Below are 25,977 nucleotides of genomic sequence, written 5' to 3'. Positions count from 1 at the left end.
AAGTTTGATCTATATATATATATATATATCACAGAATTTGATCTATATATATATATATCACAGAGCTTGATCTATATATATATATATATCACAGAGTTTGATCTATATATATATATATCACAGAGAGGGAGCATTCATTGTTTACATGTAGAGTAATACACTAGTGTTAATTGTAGATATAGCACACTCCCTTATAATAAAACGTACTTCCTTATTTAAGACTTGTACTCATTCTTTTATCAGTTTGGGAGTGTGCAATTAGAAGTATCCAGAAAGTTATCCTCAATCTAAATCAGTTTAATTTCAAACGAAAGAAAAACAAAATGATTGTTAGTATTGCAGATATCCGAGCCAATCTGCTATGGATTGACGACAATCAAAATGAAGAGGAAATGCACTGACAGTTCTGGGTCAGATTTGTGTTCATGATGTTAATTACATGACGTTAGAGTCGTTGGCGCCATTAGCAATTGTCATACCAGTTTCATATGGAAATAACAAGTTCGCGGGCGGTTGATCACATTTGTACGACTGTGCCATATGACATTTTAAATGAATAAGAATGACATAAACAATAGTTTGATCTGACTTAAAAATAGCAAGAGATTGGCGTGTTAATGAGCCTATCGTGACAATAAATGAACACAATACCTTCTGGTGCATGCGGATAAGACACAACTTCAAAATAAGTACTGATGCTGTAAAGACGTAAAATTGAGCTAAGAAAGTACCAAACCTGAAGCTTAAGTTGATAAACGTAAATGACCTATTTCTCATCAATCATTGTTATATCATGTACAACATGTACCAATCAACAATCTGTCTTAAATACAGACGCAATTATAATCTGAACAAATTGTCCCTAACAAAATCTAAAATATTCGTAAATGGCAATGACAACTGTTCAATGACGAGTTACGTCAGACATTGGTAGTCCCTGTCAATGGACTATGCGATTATCTCAATAACGCGTGACTTGTTTGTTTCGGCCAGCGGCTGGTCTTTGACCACTAGGGCTTGCTCTAACACTGTCACTACCTCCGCGGGAACATCGTCCGAGTCGTGGTGAATCTGAACCCATACATCTCCTGTAATCACAATATTACCAAATCAGTTAGGTTAAAGATGTATGCATAATGATAGAAACGCGGAAATGTCAAAAAAGCCTATTTGTGTAGGCATCATTTCGAGACAAGTTATGAACAGCATAGTATAATTCAATACAGAGGAAAGTCCTGCATGGTGATTTATCACTTGTTTGAACTAGATGAGTCCTATAACTACAATTACAGCACATAAATACATGCATATCAAATCAATGGCAAGGTCAACCTAATGTGAAAGGGATGTTATAAACACGCGTGTTTACCTTTCTCAACGGCATCGCCAACACACACTTGTAGCATAAGGCCAACCCCGAATTTGATAACGTCATCCCATTTGCTTCTTCCGGCACCAAGTTTGCCGGATGCAACAGCACACAGCTTAGAGTCGATTTCTTGTACAAATCCTGAAAAATAAAATAACAAAATTTCCGTGAAGATGTTTGTATCGCGTTCTGATTTCGCCAATACTTTACTGAAACCTCTCCCTCCAATGTCACAAGGTACAAAGTCGTGACCATGTATACAGTATGCAGTTACATGTACAGTACCATGATAAATTTCAATCATTATCCAACATGATGAATTAACTGTGTGACAGAAGCTTGTCAAAAGGACACTGCTTTGAAAAGGGGGCATATAAAAGAAATTGAACAAAGACCAGTTTAAAATTGTGTAATTATTTATCGGAGCAATTGCATAAGTATTACATGAACCATAATCCTTTAAAATCATAGATATATCATTGTCGATCAGTGAAAATGTTTGGGATACAGACAGTACTGTATAGCGATTTTTCGCGGGGGTTTTGATTTCTCTATTTTCGCGCTTTGACTAATATCCGCGAATTCTAAAGACCAGCGATATTATCGAAAATGTTAATCGCTTTTATGGACACAGCATGTTGAAAATACGCTGTTATGCAAGCTTAAATGAACTCCAATCAGATTATCACCGGACAACTGGGCAGTCCGTGTACAAATAACACTTACATATAAGTGGCCACAATCTATTTATGTGTACACAGTAAGTGCTTAATTTGATATATTTTCGAGTGAAGTCACTGGCGGATGACAACGCTCGGGATCAGAGTTTTCAGACGGTTTACCTGTATTTCGAGGTTTAACCCTTAAAGAACGACGCTCAAAGTACTTTGCACGACGCATGGGTTTCGGGTGCGCAGCGAAATTTAACCCCCGCGAATATGTACTTAATACAAAACCGCGAAATATTGACCCCGCGAAATTAAAGCGCTACACAGTATACCAAGTGATCAATGAAAGAAGAAATAGAAAGTCACTTGAAGCGTCTATCTTGCTTGAATAAGCCTAATTTCAAAGAATATGTTCATGTTGGGATACAATTTCAAGATAGATTTGTATGATATTTATAATATTGTTTTATTACAATTATTTGAATTGTTCTGTGTTTAGATATTAATACAAAGGAAAGTAATTGTTATCAATCATCACACTTATATCATAAATAGCAGTAAGCTTGAGTACCATTTAACATTCATGATGACCTAACTTTATTGATGTTTACTTATTTTCAATCTTTCAAATTTAAATCAAATTAAAATTTTCCATCAAATGCAAAACGAAATTGGTGTTAATAAAAAAATCATACAAAAGCTTCTAGTTGTATGCATTTAATGTTTATATAAGGGTAAACTTCTATAATTGTCCATTCACAGAATCTCTTCATTCTTCACTTCCACTTGATATGTCTCTACAACAGGAATGGTGAGATGACCTGCAAGTCCTTTCTGTGCCATTTACTGCAAACGCCATTCCATCTTGCTAGTAGTCAAGCCTTAAAATTCCAGCGGATACTGGTGTGTAGATCACCTTAAATGGGAAATATTTGTATTTTGATAAAGGTCAGCTTTTGCACTACAGTTGTCTACAGACTAAATTGAAAATTGAAAAAAAATGGATATTAATTCCCATCGNGATATATCATTGTCGATCAGTGAAAATGTTTGGGATACAGACAGTAGTGTAAAGCGATTTTTCGCGGGGGTTTTGATTTCTCTATATTCGCGCTTTGACCAGTATCCGCGAATTCTAAAGACCAGCGAAATTTTCGTACCTTATCACAACATGTTGAAAGTACGCTGTTATGCACGCTTAAATGAACTCCAATCAGATTATCACCGGACAACTGGGCAGTCCGTGTACAAATAACACTTACATATAAGTGGCCACAATCTATTGATGTGTACACAGTAAGTGCTTAATTTGATATATTTTCGAGTGAAGTCACTGGCGGATGACAACGCTCGGGATCAGAGTTTTCAGACGGTTTACCTGTATTTCGAGGTTTAACCCTTAAAGAACGACGCTCAAAGTACTTTGCACGACGCATGGGTTTCGGGTGCGCAGCGAAATTTAACCCCCGCGAATATGTACTTAATACAAAACCGCGAAATATTAAAGCGCTACACAGTAAACCAAGTGATCAGTGAAAGAAGAAATAGAAAGTACATTTTCGTTATATAATATTGTGTAAATTTCACGCTTATACATGTTTAGAATAGTATCAAACTGTATGTTCAGTTTGCACTATTTTTGGAATTCATATATTAAATCACTCATTACACATTAAAAAGATCCAATAAATCATTCAGGAAACTAGTGGGGTTTTTTACCTAAGTTTTACAACAGCATGTAACTACATGAAATGTTAAAATACTTAATATTTAAATTGGGAATATATTTCTCATTTTGGTTATTTTTGGAAAATAAGGCACTCTTTAGCTAGGGGAAACAGTCTGTATTCCTCATTTTGACTGTAAAATTGCGCAGGAAAATCACGTGAAACTGATTATCAATTTTTGCTAAACCTTTTTAAAAAGAACATTTTTTTTGTTTATCACTTGAAGCATCTATCTTGCTTGAATAAGTCTAATTTTAAAGAATATGTTCATGTTGGGATAATATTTCAAGATAGATTTGTATGATATTTATAATATTGTTATATTACAATTATTTGAATTGTTCTGTGTTAAGATATTAATACAAAGGAATATAATTGTTATCAATCATCACACTTATATCATAAATAGCAGTAAGCTTGAGTACCATTTAACATTCATGATGATCTAACTTTATTGATGTTTACTTATTTTCAATCTTTCAAATTTCAATCAAATTAAAATTTTCAATCGTATGCAAAACGAAATTGGTGTTAACAAAAAAATCATCCAAAAGCTTCTAGTTGTATGCATTTAATGTGTATATAAGGGTAAACTTCTATAATTGTCCATTTAATGTGTAGATAAGGGTAAACTGCTACAATTGTCCATTTAATGTGTTTATAAGGGTAAACTGCTATAATTGTCCATTTAATGTGTATATAAGGGTAAACTTCTATAATTGTCCATTTAATGTGTATATAAGGGTAAACTTCTATAATTGTCCATTTAATGTGTATATAAGGGTAAACTTCTATAACTGTCCATTTAATGTGTATATGAGGGTTAACTTCTATAACTGTCCATTTAATGTGTATATAAGTGTAAACTTCTATAATTGTCATTGAGTACCATTTAACATTCATGATGACCTAACTTGTCCATTTAATGTGTATATCAGGGTAAACTTCTATCGTTGTCCATTTAATGTGTATATAAGGGTAAACTTCTATAATTGTCCATTCACAGAATATCTTCATTCTTCACTTCCACTTGATTTGTCTCTACATCAGGAATGGTGAGATGACCAACAAGTCCTTTCTGTGCCATTTACTGCAAACGCCATTCCACCTTGCCAATCTTTTTGATTGTCAAGCCTTAAACTTCCAGCGGATACTGGTGTGTAGATCACCTAAAATTGGAAATATTTGTTTTTTGATAAAGGTCAGCTTTTGCACTACAGTTGTCTACAGACTTAATTGAAAATTGAAAAAAAATGGATATTATCCCTTCAAATAAAATTGAAGTCTATAGGTACAGGGTTCTATTTAATTGTTTAACATTATGAAAATGTAGCTTAATATCTGAAAGAAAAAAAAATAGTATATCAACACACTGAACAATGAAGATATATTGGAAGAATAAAAAATATTGTTATTTTTTCCTTTGACAGAAAAGTTTACCGCAAAAGAATAAATCTAGGCCTGTACTGATTTTATAACACTGAGTGCCTATTCAATTGTTCAATGCACAGGAGCCTGTTAAGTTCTGTCAAAAATTAATGATAGCAGTAATACAATAAAAGAAAATAATATGCTTACAAAATAGACATAGGTATCTTTGTATTACTATTATTATATTTTTTTAACAGAACTTCAGGCTCCGGTGTTCAATGTTAAGAAATGTAGCTCAATATTTGCAATCAAAAAAGAAATTTATACAGCAATACGTGGGTGATCGATCAATAATTCAAATGCTGGAAAAGTTAACAAAATTGTTTCTACTGTTAATAATATCATGTATTTCCGCTTTAAAAGAAAAGTTAATGGAACTGACTGTTTCCTAATTTTGACAGTATCAATCTAGGCCGAACGATTCACGAACGAATGACCAGTAACTATTTATTGTTTGATTTTCGTTATGAATGAAAATAAATAGAATCTATGAATAATAGTTATGTAATCAAACAAAGCAAGGTATATTAGACCCGTTTACATCGTTACTTACTCTGTTGTCTGCATATTTTGATCACAAACTAGTTTAAATACTGGAGCACATGTAGCATAATAATTGACAGTTGCGGAGCTATTTCAGTATGTGTTATATTAGTTTCGTATTTTTTCTTGAAGGCGTTTGATCAAGAACGAAGAAACCTGACATCCTCAGTACGATCTGCTATATCATTATATACGACATCCGTGCAGCATAACTGTACTGCTTCTGTTTTGTTTTCCCTTTCAAGCACGTTTGACTGTCCACACATCAGTAGGTTCGAAGTCTATTTAGCGTAAACACGAGCTACATCCCGTGGACAGTGTTGACAAATCGCTAGCCCGCGAAGATATCCCTTGAACTGTTTTGAACTCATTAGCCCGCGAAGGAAAGTAATTATCAAATTATCCAAAAAGCTAAAATGGCTACCTACAGCATTATGTATTAGTAAGCAGTTATAATAAAGTTTGAGATAGATGGGTATGTAGAAGCTCGCGTAGTTATGCTGAGAATTTATTTGAAATATATATACTTTGGTAGTCAGTGCGTCCACGAGCGGACAACTGTTAACCAGTTGGTCAGGTGGTACTGTGGTGTTATTCCTCAGTTGAGGGACAGGCCTTTTCAATGCCTGTACAAACCCTGTTACATAATTTATATATATGTGATTTAGTGTAAATGCCTAGCAGGGGCATCAATATCCAATGAGAAAGAAATAACATGAATAGCATGCAACCAATGACTACTACCACGGACTTAGAAAGCAAATCTAATCTAATTCCGTGCTAGTACTACTTAAAAGTAAGATAGCAGGTCACACTAATACCAAAACCGGATTGTCCAGACCAGCATGTATTAATAACTCAATTTTAAAGCTTATTTCATGTAGGAAATACAAGAACACCATACTATGTTATATCAATTCATTAAGGTAGTTGCATTAAAAAACATGAAAGAAGCACATTAAAGCCNGTTGCATTAAAAAACATGAAAGAAACACATTAAAGCACTTGGTCCTGGTTTTCCGTCTGGTCCTGGTATTAGTATGACCCTGAAATGCCATTTCGGAGATCTCTGATTTTATCAATTTCCGACCATAACCAAAAACACCGCCGCCGTGCGTGGAATAGCAGAACAATGTCCAACAATCCTGTATGAACATTCGGATCTCTCTGACTTTATCCATCATATTTTGTTTGCAATTAATTTCCCCATTTGGACCTCTACGAATGGTGACATCACAGACAGCAGTTAACCAATTACTGCGTGTAAAGTATGTTAGCGAGCCAATCAAAGTAGACAGACTATTTATATCCATGTGGAAACTCCTCAAAATGGCTGGTACAGCTACCGATTCTAGGACAAATTCAAACTTTTTTTCACAGAATAATTTTCTTGCATATTAAACTCTTCAATGTCATCGTTTTATCATAAGTTGTTCCTATCGTCAACAATGCCTTGGCTCACGGACATGAAGCATCGATCAAAACAGGAGTTGATCATGTCGGCAAGGATTTTTGTCCTAAGCTTTGATTGAAACATATTTCATTGCCTTTAAAGCAACAGGATTGGGCACAAGTTATACAACACATAAACTTACAGTCTATAATAACAGGGATGTATAGTGAAGGGGATTAGCAACTCCCTCTCTGCCTTACCAATTTTATGGCACGTCAATCTAGACTTACCTCTCCCTGATTCCGGAGCAGATAGCGAGCGCCACCTATCTCAATTTTGACAAAGCAAGATGGCGTCGATACCGCTTCGTTAGATGCAGAAGTTGGTGTGAAAACAAACCAATCAAGATAAGTGTTCTTACGTCTTTTGTTTATCCCATTGTTATAAGCTGATTGTATTACTTTTAATTGATAAAATCTGTGGTATCATAGTAATTGATGTCTCGTTTTTGGGGTATATTTTTCTATTTCTAAACGCGATGTAACGCGTGGTTCAGAGTGTTGTGGTGGGCGTCGACAGACAAAAATGCGGGATAAAAAAATCCCACATGTATGTGAACCACCTCACTCCAAAAGTATTTGACCGATTTTTTTANCGATAGCCCTATCCCTGGAATAAAAAGAAGACCTCCTAATACACAGTCCCAATTAGGGCTAACGGCCGTTATCAAAACACTTCGATCTCGGCGAGATTGTTGACATGACACCGAAAGCAGGTGCGTGCTTAATTTTAACGCTAGTGCGCAAGCGCGGGCTGGTCGAGAGGGGCTCTCGATGACTTCGCGGTTCGGTGAACAAACACAAAAGCGACGTGCTATAGAATATTGACTGGGCAGAGTTGCCAATCCCCTCTATATACTGTCCCTGATAATAATAATGCCTAATATTCTACACAGAAATCAGACATAATGTACCCCGGTATATTTTTATGTCACCAAATAGTAATGAATAAATTAAAATATATACTTACACTTACAATTTAGACGTTGTCAGCAGGTTTCCTTCTGGGTCACATAGAAGCCGAAAGGTCAAATATCTTTGCGCGACAAAAAGGTTGTCATTTTTGTTTTGACCGATTATTTAGCAATACAGAGAAACGAAATGATTTCAAACTACTAAAACATGTTAAGTTCACTTGCTTCAGCATATTAACATATCTTTTTGTGAAACGAATCTTATTCAGGTGGGTGTAAATCAGAGAACTATTTTCTTTGGTGATATAGCGTGAGTAAGGAGACCGATAGGAAATTTCATTCATAAATTGGGCTTCACAAATTTTGACCAATCCAAGCAAAGAATTGCCAAATTCATCAATGGGATTAGCGCCGCTATTGCTCGCCAGGTGGCATCGTATATTTGTCAGCTACATAGTAAAGGTGATGACAAGGACTGAAACTCTCGTTTTGTGTCAAAAATTTAAATATATGGATTGAACAGGTTTTTTTTTAAATTTCATGCCGGTATGAACGCAAATCGGTTAAATCCATATTGAACATGAAGCGGGCTTCATGCAATATGAATGTTACCAATTTGCGTTTATAACGGCATGATAATTAAAAAACGCCATTCAATCCCTATATAAATGCTTAGTTTGGTTTAAACACAAACAGTAATTGAAAACTCATTTTTGCGAGATTACGAAAATATCTAGCCATTTCGCCAAAAAGCACTTTATACTACGTCTTTTAGAGAGATAGGTAATATTTTTTCCCCATTCTGCCCCTTATTGGATGTAAAAATGGCATTTATTACTCATACCAAACTGATGAATTTCATTTCGAGCAATCGAGTATGTATGCTGAGTGGAAAAACTTTACAAAGAAATTACCTTTTTTCTCGCTTTTCAATTCTGTCATATGTTTCGCACGTGGTAAAATAGTCCAAATGTCATTTTCAGGATCACACAGACGCTTAGCAGTATCCTCTGTAGCTCCCTGCGCGACTAACATCCTTCTGAAGCAGTCAATTGCCGCTCCGTCACGAACACGAGCTTCCATCATATCATATGATTCCTCAATCGTCTGAGTCAGACCAGCTCGATACAATAATTGACCACCTAAAGTCAAAACACACTGATGAGTTGTATAAAAACAACTGACTCGATGAAAACTAAAAATTATATTGCTCATTAGATCCACCACTTTTCTCCCTAAGAATAGTGAATAATCTTATACTACAGGCGGGGTATTGCACTGCATCAAGATAGACAACGTCTTTGAAAATATGTGCCTTAACAATAACATTAAATAAGTTCCGCTCTTGATGTTATATATACCTAATTGGCAAACGAGTTTCATAACGTCACTTGGTCCTTTGTTATGCAGACAGTTGAGGGACTCCGCCACCTCGAGAGCGTTACCAATCGCTTGACCGATCGGGTTGTTCATTTCAGTCAGTAAGGCGATGGTATTGATACCAAGACCATTCGCAATGTTGACCTGGATATTCATGAAGATGGAAATATTATTTATATCATAGCAATATCAAGCGAAAAAGGACGATCGTTTTATTTTTATTTTCGGGGAAGGAGCGATAGAGCTGGTTATACATTGCGCATTTTTTTCTCATTTGTTTTTATTAGAATTAATCATCTGCGATCGACTGATTGAAATTGATTCATGCTTAACCTGTTGAAATCATTTTCGATATATCACTGGTACATGTACATTGTTTACATGCATATAAAAAATGATGTGGTTACTGCTTTTACAACTCAGGTATTAACAGATGCTTTACTTCTAATCTACGTATTGCATTGATAGTAAAGTGCCTACAGTATAACTATGTTTGTAGAAAATAATGTTATAACTGAGTTACCATGCGTGTTCCTAAAACTAACGCATCTTCCTTCGAACCCGTGGTTGATCCTTTTCCACATTTCACATCCAAAATGAGAAAATCTAAATTTTCTGCAGCTTTCTTGCTTATAATGGACGCTACAATGTAAGAACAATAAAACGTCAGACCAAACAATGTTACCAATTGAATTCGATTGAAATTCATTTTTGATGAATGCATCAAATGATATGGTTCCTATTTTCTGTTGGACAGGCCCGGTTGCTCAATGGTTTAGATTTAACTAGTGGTTCGGGAATAATTTATGATACAGCAAAACCATGAATATCTTGTAGAGTGTGTTTATGATTGTTTTTGCGTTAAAGGCACTTGTATATTATTGGCAACCATCCTACTTTTTCACTCGCCACTAAAGTTAATCCAATCTTTGAGCAATCTGGGCCAGATGTCTAATACAGTCACCGTTATGATAATATTTTAAATTTGTTTTTGTTTTTAATTTTTAAGGTACGGATTCTTCACAAACTTACCCGCTATTAGTCCTACGCTTTCTACTGTGCCTGTGACGTCACGCATTGCGTAGATCTTTTTATCGGCTGGTACCAATGTTTCAGTCTGACCGACAATACAGCATCCGACGTCCTCTAGGATACGGGTCATAGCGGCCGTGTTGATTGCAACACTGAATCCTGGAATCGACTCTAACTTATCCAGGGTTCCCCCAGTGTGCCCCAGTCCCCGGCCGGACACCATGGGTACCTGTATCAAAAACAAACGTTCAAAGATACATGACATGATAGTCGAAGTTACGCCAAGAAAGGAAAATAATCGTTACGTTGGTTCATCATCTTTTTATGAGGGAGATTACTCAAAGTTATTAAAACAGCGGCTATAATCGCGAATAGGCCTGATGCAGCTGTACCAGGAGAGAATAATAATAGAGAATGTCTGCTTTAAAACGTTCACCGCGGGACAACAGGATCAGTGGTGGCTGGATAACGGGATGAACCAGATTAGTTGTGGCTTGGTAGTCGGACATTTAGATGAGTTTTAGGATTGTAAGTGGAACAACCCAAAACGTGGTACTGGTGGTTGAAAAGTGGGACAACCAGATTAGCGGCCACTGGATTCACGATGATATACTCGACATTATATTGTACATTATGGTAGTGTTTTATTTTAATTTTAAAACAACTTCATTAAATGGGTTTAATTGCCGAATTGATGTTACCTTCATGCCACAAGACGCTAATATTGGTGCCAGAACGAGACTGATTTTGTCGCCAACACCTCCTGTGCTGTGTTTGTCCACAATCTTACCGCGCCAACTCTCTGGCCAGCGCATAATCTCACCAGAGTTCATCATTGCGCGTGTCAGGCACGTGGTCTCAAAGTCATCTAGGCCTTTCAGAACAGTCGCCATTAACATGGAACCTGAAAAAGGAAGGGTCTATCTAAATATGTAAGAAGTGGTATGAAATCTTATGTATACATTTATTTCAATCAGATATGTAAACCTAGTTCTAAACTAGGGGAGATAAGCTAGTAATGAAATGCAGCCAGGAAATCCTTTATAAAAAATAGGGGCTGGTAGCCAGTCTAATCTCCAGCACACACACAGGCGTACACATATAGGGAGATATTCGCCAGGTAGAAAAGGATTGGTAGTTAACATCTGTTAAGGTAGCCCCTGCACATTTCTCAACATTGTATTGATTAATGTATTTTCTACCAATACGCTTATCATTCAGACTGTTGAATAAATATGAGTTATACACAACACGTGTTATATGACCTTCCGTAGTTTTGATTGGTCGAGAAGATGAACCTTGATCGGACGATTTTTTTCACGCGCTTTTGCCGCGTGCTGTTTTGTTTACGTCGTCTGCTGTCAACATCCGGCAAATGCTGTTGACTTTCGTGAGGTTATGCGATGGGAAAAGGAGGTTATTAAGGCAATACCAAAAGAAGATGATGCTTAAAAGATTTGATCGCTAGTTTCAGGCAAAATTGCTACAGACGCTCGATATCGTTTCGACGCCATACCGTCGCGTGTCCATGTTGTGAAACCCAGAGATGTAATATATATGTCTCTGTGGAACCCAAACAAGATCTGTAACAGTGTCGGAACATATTTCGTTCTCCCCATGTCCAGTTATCAATATCTGGAGGGCCTGACTATGGCGGACCTCTCACAATAAACGTCAATCATAGAACCTCACGAAGAAACGTGGCCTAGGGTTTTGGACATTGACAGTGATTAGTTCGTCTTCATCACTTGGCGGGAGGCAGACTTCGTACGAAATGCTTACGCGCATATAGTCCGTGGTTAATTTGTACTAAATAATGCAATATTGCATACTCTCAATATTTAAAGTAGTTCATCTGTTTTATTTTATTTGTAAAAAAAAGTCATTTTTGAATATTAATGAATAATGAGTGACTTTTTACATATGGGTCATATCACTACGCCAGCCTTGTCAACAAAATGGGTGTATGCTATTCAAATCAGGAAATACTCCAGCTGTTTCCGACTGAGATTGTGGTAGAAACAGATCACACGACTCGTGGTTGTTGACTATTGTATTTATAGTTCTCAAACTAAGAGACTCAATATATGGAAATATATGGTATTGAATATGGCATGTATTTCACTCTGGTTAGTTAATTTTCAAAAGTTACAGAAAGACACTCGCTAAAGCTCGTGTCTTTTGTAACTTTTGAAAATTAACTATCTCGAGTGAAATAAATACCATATTCAACAACCACTCGTTGTGTAACCCCTATATATAATGTATATGGTAATTTTATTGACTGTATACATTTTATATCTATGTACTGCAAAGTGCTTAAGAGTGGCTTATTCTACGTGAAGCTAGATAGGAAGTTATACCAAATGTTGTATATATTCCAGAAATCCACAAATATGTTAGCGTAAATAAACAACAGGAATCGCTTTTTGTATAAATCAGCTAAATGAAGTTGCACACTTTTTAAAATACATTCCATTCGAGATCTTTAACAACTTCTAGTTTAGGTTTAACAACAGTTCCAGATGGCCAACACTTGCTGTAAGGCAGTAAGGTGGTATCCATCTTTACTGTGACATTTATTCCCCTGCGTAATCCTGCCTACCTTTATTTCTACTTTTGGTTCAAACTCTGCCAAAATTTACTTTTACTTTTTGCACACAGATCTCGTAAAGTTGACATAGATATATTCGGATCAAATTCAAAATCATAAACTTGATTCGACGCCGTATGTAAAACTTCACATACCAACTTTGAAGTAACAAGAGGCCCAGAGGGCCTTATCGCTCACCTGGGTATTTGAGCAATCATGGGAAAATAGTCTTAATAAAATTATTTTTGCAAATATTTCCATATATTAAGTCTCCTTGGTTTAAGAATGTTCCAGACTAACTATAACTTTGAACTTCTCCATCCTAGCATGATACTGGTCAACTATCATCACCCAGGGCCTTCTGGTATTGCGGAAGAAGTTGTTTAAAGGTATTTGACATATTTGACCCATGTGCCCGTGAAAGTTGGTCAAGGTCATTTATTTGGGGGAATGTTATAGCATTCTGTTCCAGGTACTACTAGCCGTTTTCTCTCATTTTTGTGAACTTGGTGCTGATTGGCTTCAAATTTAACGGACAAATCAGCGCCGAGGTCACAAAAGTTAGAAAAAATGACAGGCTCTATTCAGATTTCCGATCGTCAGCCTGACCAGCTTAAAAACTGGACTCGGGTGTCGGTCATGATAATATAAGGGCATGAACTATAATACAAGTAAGTTTGTTTCCTATCGTAGAAACACTACTGACATTGAATAGCGTACATGCCGTGTGTTAGGCGCTATACCCACTGGGGATTTAGCGTGTCATCCCGAGGAAAGCAGTGTCCGACCAACTGAAATTCGACCATTTTTAGATTTTTCATGAAGTTTACCGAAAATTAAACCACATGATGTATGGCAAATCATGCATCAAATTAAAGAAACAAATATTTCCCTGCCGATCTAGACTACTCCCGTCGTCATATTATGAACGGCTTTGACTGATTAAGATTAGTTTATTATTACTTTAAGTCATCCGACTTATCAGTTACAACATATATACAGTGCAATACAATATATTTACATTTGCATGGCATTGTCACTATATAGCCTCTTTGTAAGCTGTGTCGTTGATGGGACTTTAATTACCATGCATCACGAGACACAACTCTTAGCGTATTAATACAACACTGACCGGAACCACAATAATTAGTCAATATCCAATATATCGCTGGGCATTGTGACATTTGACAATGTCATTGTAAATTTATGTGCAAAATAAAAAATAAAATAAAAAACACTTTTATTACAACGAAAACAATATCAATGTCTGCAATATCGTACAAAATGCACATCGGTTGAAATCACCAATGCCGGCAATGGAAACAATTTTAACGCTCAAGCAATTTATCAGAAATATCGTCTGTTACACTGCACTGATCAACAGGGGTTCGTTACAAATGTCTGAAATACACATATTCTATAGACCTACTGACACATACGTTACAGACCTACTGTTATGAGTCACAGCACACATAAACATTTCAGACATTTGTAACGAGCCTGTGCTCCGTCGCAAGATCACTCACTTCAAACGCTATCAGTTTCACGCGTCTCGCATCCACTATTCTTCAGTTTCTGACGACATGTCAAATAACGNAACTTCCAAAAATAACTCCCTCGTGGAGGGCAAGGTCGGATTTACGGTGTTCACTGTATTTGTCCATGCGCGAAATTTGTTCCGGGGAAAAATCGAAACAATTTAAAATCTAACTTTCAGCTCAGAGTTCTATTGATAAACTTTAATCACCCTATAGACATATCATACGCAATTGTATTGATACTGAATTGTGGAATAAAATTGAAGTGTTTGTTAAAATTTCAAAGTACTACTTTGTTTGCCAATCAGCACGCGACAATACGCTGTTCAAACTATTGAACGAAAATGTGTGGACTGTCGATAAGGCGGGCATTTTTAATTTTGAATATAAATTATAGGTTAAAAAAGAACCTTAGAGGCAGAGAAAACGTAGATATAGTATTGAACTGTTTTTGTATGTAGCGCGCATTATGTTGTTTGCTTGCAAAGCTGTGTCATTCAAATAGATCATAAATACCATACAAAAACAGTTCAATGCTTAATTACATCCATGCAAACATAATATGTCTAGGTATTATATTTGTACATTATATAGTGGAGAGTGAACAGTAACCACTAATTACAGAAGTTGAGACCTTTTCTTGTTCGCATGCCAATTTCTAATTTCTGATAAACTATTACTGTTTAGCAGTTGGATAAATTTAAACATGCTAGTACGGTTTAAATATTTTTTTTGATGAAGTTAGCTCGTATGTCAGCATAACAAGGACATTTCAAAATGAAATGAAATTCATCTTCTACCTCATTCATATTACATAATGTACACAATCTGTTTCCTCGTTCGATATTGTTATACCTGCCACATTCAATATTTAATTTGTGTGCTGATAGTCTTGTTTTACAAAGATGTTTTACATAATTGATATTGATAGAGTTGGACAAATAAAACTGTAGTCCAAGATTACAAATATATTGGTAAAGTGCACCTTTTGCCGAAGATGTTATTTTTTCAAAACATTCTTGTTTGAATATATCAGAAATGCGTTCCTTAATTATAAAAAAATATATCATTATTTAGACTCGGGGCTTCCCACACATAACCAAGACCAATTCTGTATAATTCTTGCCTCACCTTACTTAACCATATATCGTTGTTAGATCGCATCTCAGAGTAGCATGATTTTAAAATACAGTTTTCAGATTTTCTTAATTTTATCCAATATTTGAAAATACGAAATTTACGCACTATATTCACAGGATACCGTCCTAGTTCATAATATACCATATAATTACTTGCCTTACTATGTAATCCCAATATACGTTTGCAAAAATGTACATGTAAATTTTCTATATCTGGTGCAACATGGAAGCCCCACACTTCCGCCCCGTAACTAAATACTCTATTTACATATGTGTCAAACACAGCTAACTGCGTTTCTATATTAGAATATTTATTTTTACAAACGTTGACAATTGCAAACATTGCTTTTCTCCCTTGGTCAGCAATTTGTTTTTGAGTTACTCTGAATTTCCCGTTAAAATTAAGTAGCACTCCTAAATAGTTAAAAGTGTCAACTACTTCTAATTTCTTGCCTTTATACCACCAAATTTCGTTCTCTTTCAACTTACCCCCATTTCGGAATACAACAATTTTGTTTTTTTGGGTTTTAACTGTCAAATCCCATTTATAGGTATAATTTGACAAGGAATCTAGCATTTTTTGCAAACTTTCCGGCGTTTCTGCTATGACCACCATATCATCAGCGTACATCAACAAAAACATATTGATCTCTTGTATTTCAACCGATGGACAATTATCAGTTAAAAAATGCATCTCACAGTCATTTACATATAGGGAAAATAAAAGAGGTGATAAAATTTCACCTTGAAATAATCCATTATCACAATCGAAATAATTGGACAATGTACCTCCATATTTTACACAACATTTCACATCCTAATAAAGTGATCTTATAACTTTAAGCATTTTACCCCCAATTCCTTCTCTAATCAATTTGTACCACAAGTTTTGTCTGTTTACAAATTCAAATGCCTTTGTATAATCCACAAAACAACAATAAAGGCGTTTTTTATTTTTTAACATACGATTAATTAATGTCTGTAGAGCGAAAATAGCGTCAACAGTGGAATGATTTTTCTAAACCCAAATTGGGCATCGGTTACTTTATTATATTTCATTTCAAATGCTACCAGCCTATTATTTATCACGGCTGTGAAAAGCTTACCTACACAACTCAATAATGTAATACCGCGACAATTGTCTGTGTTATTAATGTCACCTTTCTTAAAAACAGGTACAATATTTCCTATCAACCATGAAGATGGGAAACAACCTGTCTTAAATATATTATTAAATAATAATAATAGACATGGCATTAAAAATTCTCTACAATTCATAAAATATTCATTATGTATACCATCTTGTCCACAAGCTTTATTGTTATTAAGTTTTCCAATGGCCTTATCTATTTCATTCTGAGTTATTTCAACATCAAGTTCTTCAAATAAAGGACAATCAAAATTGATATCATAATTATATAAATAAAAAATGAAATATCATTGTCTACAATACGCTCCTCAGAACATAATGAGGAAAAGTGGTGATAAAAATCAGCTGCATGTAGTTCAGTATGCATATTTTGTTTTCGCTTTCTAAATGTTTATAAAACAGTCTAGGATGTGCTTCCTTACATAATTCATCATTTCTCCTTGTTGACATGTATATCTTCTTTTCAACTTGCATTCAAGCTTCTTATAAACGGACTTTTTAGTGACAAGACATTCTCTGTTATGATTTGATTTACATATATTGAAAATATTTAATGCACTCTTGTATTCCCTATATCGCTGTTTACAAATATCGTTGAACCAAGGCTTGTCTCCCTTTGTGGAATTTTTCCTCTTACATGTATGCGTATTACTTTTTGTTTCGCTACAATATGGTGCTATTAGCTCATTTAACATAAAAGTAAAATTCCTAACACACATGTTAATTCCTTCTTGATCATACTGAGTGACATTACAAGTTTGCAATAACCTATCAATATTTTCCTGTAATAACTCACAAACTTTATTTTTATTTTCCTCATTCCATTTTCTGTGTATATGGCTACTATCATGACTAGTGTTACCCTGTGTGTGATCCTCTACAACCCTCTTATAGTCGCGACATTATGAAAAACACACAGGTGCATGGTCAGAAAAAGGGTTAAATTCACCCGTCTTAAGTGATCGGATAATATCACCATCGGTGTCATTCACCAAAACATAATCAATTAAACTAGTTCCAATTCTATTATAAAATGAAATTTCTCCCTTAGCGTCACCAGGATGTCTACCATTAACAATTCGTAGGCCAGTTGACTTACACACTTCTAGCAATCGTCTCCCGAATTGATTTATATATTTATCTGTATTGTATCTTTTTGGCATTTCAGAGTCTGGTATATAATTAAAAATATTTGATAACACATGTACAGAAATTTCGCTTAATTCATCACATGTTATATAGTCCTCTGCCTCACCTGTTCTGCTGTTAAAATCACCTGTAACTATAATTTTACCATGTGTTTTGTATTTGGAAACACATTCTTCTTACTTACAAATGGGTCTATGTCATTTTTTTCATAAAATGTACTGTTTACAGGTTGAAAATAGCATGCAAATATAAATGTATCATGATTATACCCCGATGGATTAATTTAACCCTTCAATTTTAATATAACAATACAATCTAATATATTTTCGACAACTGTACAAGTATCACTGAGTAAGTTTTACATATATTACAATTCCGCCTCCTTTCCATTTACTCTAGGGAATCTGTATGTATAGTACTCATACAATGAAATTTCATCATCAGGTTTTACCAAACATTCATACAAGAAAACTATATCATGTGCCGTTAAAAGTTTCACAAAATCAATATCCTTCAATTTGTCACTCAGGCTTCCACAAACATTCCATGATAAGATTTTGTATGACTCACACTTCTGCCTGTCCTAGGTGGATTTGTGTGACTCTACCGGTATTTTGTTAACGGGTGTAGGGACCTCGGTCACCACCTCGTCCATGTCCAGCATCCCCCTAACATTNTTTTGATACTTTCAAAGGTGGTGGTTATTCATGCATAGCAAAACCAGTCTATGAAATTGACCCACTCCGTTATAGATGTAGTATTAGAGGTGGTGTTGGTATTTTGTACAAAGACAAATCGCTAATTGTTCAGGAAATCCCTGTGGATAGCCCGAGAGTTATTGGAAGTGAGATTCAAACTAAGNAACTGTCCTGGGCTAAACCCGGCGGTCCTCTGTTCCTCAACTGGTGTGGGCGCACCACCACAGCCAGGAGTACTAAGAAGGGACGCTCAACCATTTCGAAATGGGCCCACAATCAGTGAATACCGGAAACTGACAGCCGTCAAAAACTTTTGATGAAGGGTCCTCGGTACCAATTTAAAGATGACGAGAGATCCACAATTTTCAAGTTATTTTTAGACAGAATGAACCTACTGCCTACCAATGTACAATCAGACTGCAAGGGACCTGTTTAAACATTTTGGCCCAGACCGGTAACTGTACTTGTATTGACCATGTTCTTGTCGAATCAAATAAGATTGACCTTGTGGATTCATGTGAAGTATTAGATGACGAAGCTATAAATGTGTCTGAGCACAGACCTATTGTATGTTCTATAAAAGTCTCACCGCTGTCATCCCAGTGTAATACATCTTACTTTGTAAAATACAACTGGAAAAGAGCCATGTTTCACGGTAATATTAATAATTATAAGCTGGAGTTGGAAAATAACCTAAAATCAATAGAATTACCTCACGGACAAATGTCTAACGAAGGTATAGATCAATTTAACACAGATATTGTTTCTGCTATATTACAATCCTCTAATACTACCTTACCTATAAGAAAGTACAAAAGTTATTTAAAACCTTATTGGTTTAACGAGTTGTCAGAAATGCACAATAAAGTGCAAATTAAAAGACAAATATGGATAAGTGAAGGGAAACCTAGAAATGTATCTAATAGTTTTCTAGAGTAAAAAGAAAGCAAAACTTCTTTCAGAAGAAACCTACGTGATGCATTCAATAAGTATATGTCAGAACAATTTAATGAAATAGAAAAATGCAGTGAACTTGATCAGAATTTATCCTGGCAGTTATACAAAGGAAAAGCATGTAAAAGTAAAACACCTCAAACCGAAATGAAATACAACAATGAAATTTTACGAGACCCCAAAAACATTGTCGAAGCGTGGGCGTCACATTTTGAAAATCTGTTCCAAGATAAACCGAATGAAGAATTTGACAATACGTTCCAAAGAGAAATCATAAACCTTGTTAATGAAATTGAAAAACAAGTTCATAATGAGGAAGACATAAACCTGAATGAATGCATTACCACCTCGGAAATTGCCTTGGTGTCTAGAGGTCTCAAATCTAAAAAAGCAGGAGGATGGGACGGTATAGTATATGAACATATTAAACACGGTGGAACAAAACTTTCTGAATATATCGCCACCTTATTTAATAATGTTATAAAAAATGAATATATTCCAAACGGCTGGAAAAAAGGTATTATTATTACTTTGTATAAAGGTCAAGGTAAAAAGAAAGAAGACCCCAATAGCTACAGGGGAATTACATTATTACCTATATTATTTAAAATGTCTGAAATGGTTTTATCACAAAGAATTCAACGAGTTTTAAATTCCCGTTTATTTCCAAATATACAACAGTCTGCTTATCAAAAGCATTTGTGTAGTTTATGCACATCATTCAGTCTTCAAGAATGCATTAGTCATAATATTGAATACGGTTCCAACGTCCACGTTGCTTTCTTAGATAGTAACAAAGCGCTTGACATTGTGTGGCACGCTGGATTATTGTACAAAATTTATTAATTGGGTCTAAACGCCAAGACGTGGATTTTACTAAAATGCATGTATACAAATGTTGAAAGTTGTGTTTTATTTCATGGATTAAAGTCATCCATGCTCAAAATGGAACGTGGAATATTACAAGGAGGGGCGTTGTCTGCCAAAATGTATTTGGTTTTATTAACGATTTATTAAATGAAATAGAGAATTCTGGTTTTGGTGCAGTAATTGTTGATTTAAATGTTAATGTTCCTACACAGGCAGATGACATTTGTCTGGTGAGTACGAGTCTCAAAAGTCTTCAGAAAATGATATCAATATGTGAGAATTATAGTAAAAAATGGCGTTTTTCATTATCTGCTGTAAAAAGCAAAATTGTAACTTTCACAAACCAAAGTACATGTAGTAGAACTTGTACTATGTATAAAGATCTTTATCTCTACAATTGTATTATGTCACAGACTGACGGCATTACACATGTTGGTATTTTATTAAACTCTAAACAGAACTCTTTTGAGAGAACAACACTTGCATGTAATAAGTTAAGATCGGGTACGATTACCCTTGTTCGTTCCGGTGCACATCCTTGTGCTCTCAACACTTTATCAGTAGCGAAGCTTATCAAAATTAAAGTTTATCCATCCGCCTTATACGGGTGCGAGCTTTGGCAATTGACATAAATCGAAATAATAATGTTAGAAAGAGCACAACATTTTACTGTTAAACGTATATTGAAGGTTTTGAAAAAAGAACCAGAACAGACATGTGTACATCCTTACTTGGTTGGACCTCTATTGAGGCATATATAGACATTAGAAAATTATTATTCTTGGGAAGATTGTGTAGAATGAACCCAATGTCTCTTGTTTATAAAGTTTTTATAACAAGACTCTTTTTGTTTCGACTAGGTAGACCGTACCAGAACGGATTCATCCCCGACATAGTCAAAATATTAAAAATGTATTCGTTGCATCAAAATCTAGATAATTCTGTTGAAACTGGAATCTTTCGAAAGAAAAGTGATTGGAAAACCACAGAATATAATTCTGTAATGAAATATGAGGGACACAATCTAAAGGAACGCATGAAAGTTGATAATGATTTTACAAGATTTCGAGAAATACATAACCAACTCAAACCTAATACTTTATGGAAGCTAGCGCTTCGATTTCCTCAATACAGAGAATATATACTATATATAATGACAATAGGTGTAACCATCCGCAGCTTGAATACCATGGAATAATGTCATAAATGTGGGTTTTTATAACAAGACCCAATGACACCTCTAGTCCTACAGTGTACTTATACTTCCGAGTTGAGGGACCAACTATGGTGCTGTATAATTAATATCAAGGATATACTGTTTAGTGTCTATTTACACTCTCTCCCAGATCTTGAGATATTACACATAATGATTGGAGGAAATATAACCTACAAAATTAGTGAGGAAGAGTTGATTGATTTCAGGATAAAATCCATCATTTATGTGTACAAGATGTGTAAACTATATTATACTTAATGTATATAATAGTTATGATTAAAAGTTAAATACATACATATCTAATGTAGAACTTTCTATAAGTTATGTGCACTTAGCAAAAGATATCACATGAGATACTATATGAACTATACTACAGATTAAGATGCATGGGAGTATACATGTGTGGGTCCGTAACACCTCGCAGGTGGGGATATCCCCCAGCCTTGTGTGATCCAGACCCACAAATTATCCTCCGCGTTTATAGTTTGTATGTTACAATAAATGCCTTTATTGCATGTATTTACAAATACAACGATACATTGATGTCTATACATAGTCATGTATAAGTATTACGTACCACGTATCAATACAATTTATTATAATTTACTTGGCTTGTGCAAATCAATTTGCAATCTGTATATTGAAACTTTTTAGGTTTACTCTAAAATATTTCATTATTTTACACCTTATATACACATCCCTATATATAAAGTGTATATTTATGTAATGCATATTATGTATTCGTGTATATATGTACCAAATACTTTGTATATATGTTCCACATTACTTTGTAATCTTCATCTTTGGAGGCAATAAAGAGAATAATATATTACAATTCCGCCTCCCTTTCCATTTACTCTAGGGAATCTATATGTATAGTACTCATCCAATGAAATTTCATCATTATGATTAACCCAACATTCATACAAGAAAACTACATTTGTATATCATGTGCCGTTAAAATTTTCACAAAATCAATATCCTTCAATTTGTCACTCAGGCTTCTACAAACATTCCATGATAAGATTTTGTATGACTCACACTCCTGCCTGTCCTAGGTGGATTTGTGTGACTCTACCGGTATTTTGTTAACGGGTGTAGGGACCTCGGTCACCACCTCGTCCATGTCCAGCATCTCCCTAACATTGGTCAAGTGAGTTGACACAGACTGTTCTGGGCTAAACTCGGCGTTCCTCTGTTCCTCAACTGGCGTGGACGCACCACCACAACCAGGAGTACTAGGAGGGACGCTTGAAGCAAACTGTCCTGGGCTAAACCCGGCGGTCCTCTGTCCCTCAACTGGCGTGGACGCACCACCACAACCAGGAGCACTAGGAGGGACGCTCGAAGCGAACTGTCCTGGGCTAAACCCGGCGGGCCTCTGTTCCTCAACTGGTGTGGGCGCACCACCACAGCCAGGAGTACTAGGAGGGACGCTCAACCATTTCGAAATGGGCCCACAATCAGTGAATACCGGAAACTGACAATACCCCGATCATATCCGGTACCACTTGTGGTGAGCTGCGGGAGACATTTTGTGGTTCTGTGATAGCTGTCTGGCTTATCGCTCACATGCATAGAGTCATTAGTCATCTGACGGGGGACAGAAAATTGAGATCGCTATTCACATGGTCCTTTCTTGGTATATCGTAACGGGGTCTAGACGGCGCAGGGGCACGTGTGGTTTCATTTTTTTCCTGGCCTTAGGGTGTGGATGGGGCACGTGTTCTTTTAGACCCTCTTCCACTGTGTACTGGGTTATTGGGGACCCGTGTATTAGCCACATCACTATATGATTTCCTCACAGATGACTTCGTGACTTTTACTTGTACTTCATAAAGCTCTCCGTCTACATTAACTTGTCCCTCACCATTTTAACTTTGTGGCCTGCCCTTTTGAAATCTTTGTAGATTGGATACAGATTTTTACGTCTGTCTTCCACCGACTTCGGAAACTGCTCATTGATACAATAATTAGTACCTTGCCAACTGTCACGCACCATTTCCAAATCTTTATGAAAGAGGAATGCAGCAACTATAGGTCTTGACTTGTGCTAAATCGAATGTTTTCTGTAACGGGGTCATTATACTAGGGGGACAGAGTTAGCAATTATATTATAGGTGTATCGACAGACGAGGCTAGTACCTGTGGTTCATGAATTATAATGACATGAGATGAATTCTGTTAAACAGACTTAAAATATGTACTATTTTTTAGTATGTTCATGATAATAGGATGCAATGTCAGATCTAGACTAGCGTACACCACCGCTTTTTCACCGGCGTATCTGTATCTGTACGTTGTAGTACCCGGTTCCGGTTTTTATACAACGGGAGAGAGAGCAGTTCAGATTATTTTTTGGTGCGTTATAGCACTCTTAAAGGCCTCCAAATTAAAGGCACATACTACGTCATCTTCCAGGTGGTTCCACTCTATAACTATCTAACTATGACCAGGCATCAGAACCAACATAGAATTTCTCAGTATTTGACCCCTTATACATATATCAATAAGGATACAAAACACTAGTTAATAATTATACCGCGTACATATCAATTTAACTTTGGAAATATAGTTATAGTTGCCGTCTTAAACAAACCAACACCGTCGTAATTTGAGCTTAATTGAAACAGACTCCTTATCTTGATCAATGTGGAAAACATGGTTCACATGTGCAACATCCCTACCTCCCTCTCCCTGACCTAGCTAAACGGATGTGGACGGACACAATGATCACATACCCAGCTGTTCCTTAGCGACGGCATCGTCTACCACTCCCTGTACAAAATACTCTATCTCCTCCTTAGTAAGAGCCATCCCTTGCCTTTTCTTCACGATGAGGTCGAGAATGGAGATAGATTTCGGGACGCTGTTCCCTGTTGTAGCCATTCTGTTTCTACAGCTCACTGCGGAAGAGTCGCTACTGTTGTAAAAGAAAGTCCCGTGAGTGTTTTGGTATACGAGAGGTTTCACACAGTAGTCCGTTATCGCGGATAATATTTCACCACCTGAGGGGATCGCGTAGTAGTGTAATGCTAGGGGCGAGCAAGGTGCAGAGTGTGGAGGGAACTATATGTATTATACCTCTACTGAGTTTTCCCTATATAAAAAACAATACGATAAAATGTCCTATTTCCCTAAAACCACTTTAATCTCTCCATCTCAGGGCTACTCCCTCCCCAAAATAGGACTACTCCATGCAAGGAAGTACTACTCCCTGACAGAAAGAGCTAGTACTACTCCCTCGTGAATATTTGAAGGCGGAGCTTATGAAATTTCAGCCAATGAAAACATCTTCTTCTACAAAAACACGTCCAATCTCTACTACGTGATCAACAACACGACACAAACATATCAGTTTGCCCGCCTAGCCCGCCGTGCGCTATGGTCAAGCATTTAATCGATGTGCTTCAAAAATAACACACATTGACAAACGTTCAATTCTAATGCTATTATTATACATATATATCAATCCGTACTTTAATCTTTCTCACGTGTATCTTTCCCCACTAGTGCGATATAGTAGAGAATAGGAAGCCGAGCGAGCCACCCAACCTGAATAACTGGTAAACCAGAAAAGTCAGGAGGTGCACCAGCCCTTCAAGGCTCGAAACTTCAAGTTGCTGGGATTACTCTACCATATCCACGTTACGCTAATCCGCTGACTCTGCCAAAAGCTATATTATTAAAATTTAATATGACCGTCGCGCTGGAAAGGCGGCTAGAAAATGACCCACGTACCCGATACGCTGACACGTATCGCACGTGCTACATACAGAGCCAATCCGATTGGCTAAGCACACACGGCAATATCCGTATCGAACCGATAAGACAAATAATTACCGCTATTCTCCGAACCGCGGGAATATGTTATTCTTGAATGCTAGATAATGATGATACCATCAACGACGATGCATAGAGCACTTCCAATTGTAATACTTTATTTTCTCTTAGAGTTTGTTTATAGAAATCATAATGAATTAATAAATTCATTTCTTAAATTGCCTTATTTGTTTGTTGTTTTTTTTCAAATACTACATAAACATATCAAGAAAGTCTCCTTATGGAAAATAACGATCGGGTTTGACTGAAATAGATTCATAAAAAAGATTAAATCTAAGATATTCATCGGTATTTCTGGAATCAACAGAAAT

General features: G+C 36.0%; 1 protein-coding gene across 1 annotated transcript; it reads right to left on the bottom strand.

Annotated features, from left to right (window-relative positions):
- Positions 1-234: 234 nt before the first annotated feature.
- On the bottom strand, positions 235-24,809 carry LOC110457575 (thymidine phosphorylase-like). Its single transcript, XM_021508908.1, has 8 exons — positions 24,565-24,809; positions 11,218-11,420; positions 10,517-10,745; positions 10,008-10,126; positions 9,466-9,628; positions 9,019-9,246; positions 1,370-1,510; positions 235-1,088 (listed from the first exon to the last, which is right to left on the bottom strand). Exons 1-8 carry the CDS (start codon positions 24,710-24,712, stop codon positions 949-951), a joined length of 1,371 nt encoding a protein of 456 aa, XP_021364583.1. The 5' UTR covers positions 24,713-24,809; the 3' UTR covers positions 235-948.
- Between the last annotated feature and the right edge of the window lie 1,168 nt (positions 24,810-25,977).

The sequence above is a fragment of the Mizuhopecten yessoensis genome, unplaced genomic scaffold (genome assembly GCF_002113885.1).
Source record: "Mizuhopecten yessoensis strain PY_sf001 unplaced genomic scaffold, ASM211388v2 scaffold9253, whole genome shotgun sequence".
NCBI lineage: Eukaryota > Metazoa > Mollusca > Bivalvia > Pectinida > Pectinidae > Mizuhopecten > Mizuhopecten yessoensis.
The sequence above is the reverse complement of the archived record's forward strand: the minus strand, read 5'-3'. Positions and strand labels throughout refer to the sequence as shown.

Coding starts and splice junctions, on each gene's coding strand:
- LOC110457575 (XM_021508908.1), bottom strand. CDS start 24,712: ATGGCTACAACAGGGAACAGCGTCCCGAAATCTATCTCCATTCTCGAC. Junction 9,247..9,465: donor GAAACTCGTTTGCCAATTAG/GTATATATAACA, acceptor TTTTGACTTTAG/GTGGTCAATTATTGTATCGA. Junction 1,089..1,369: donor TGGCGATGCCGTTGAGAAAG/GTAAACACGCGT, acceptor TTGTGATTACAG/GAGATGTATGGGTTCAGATT.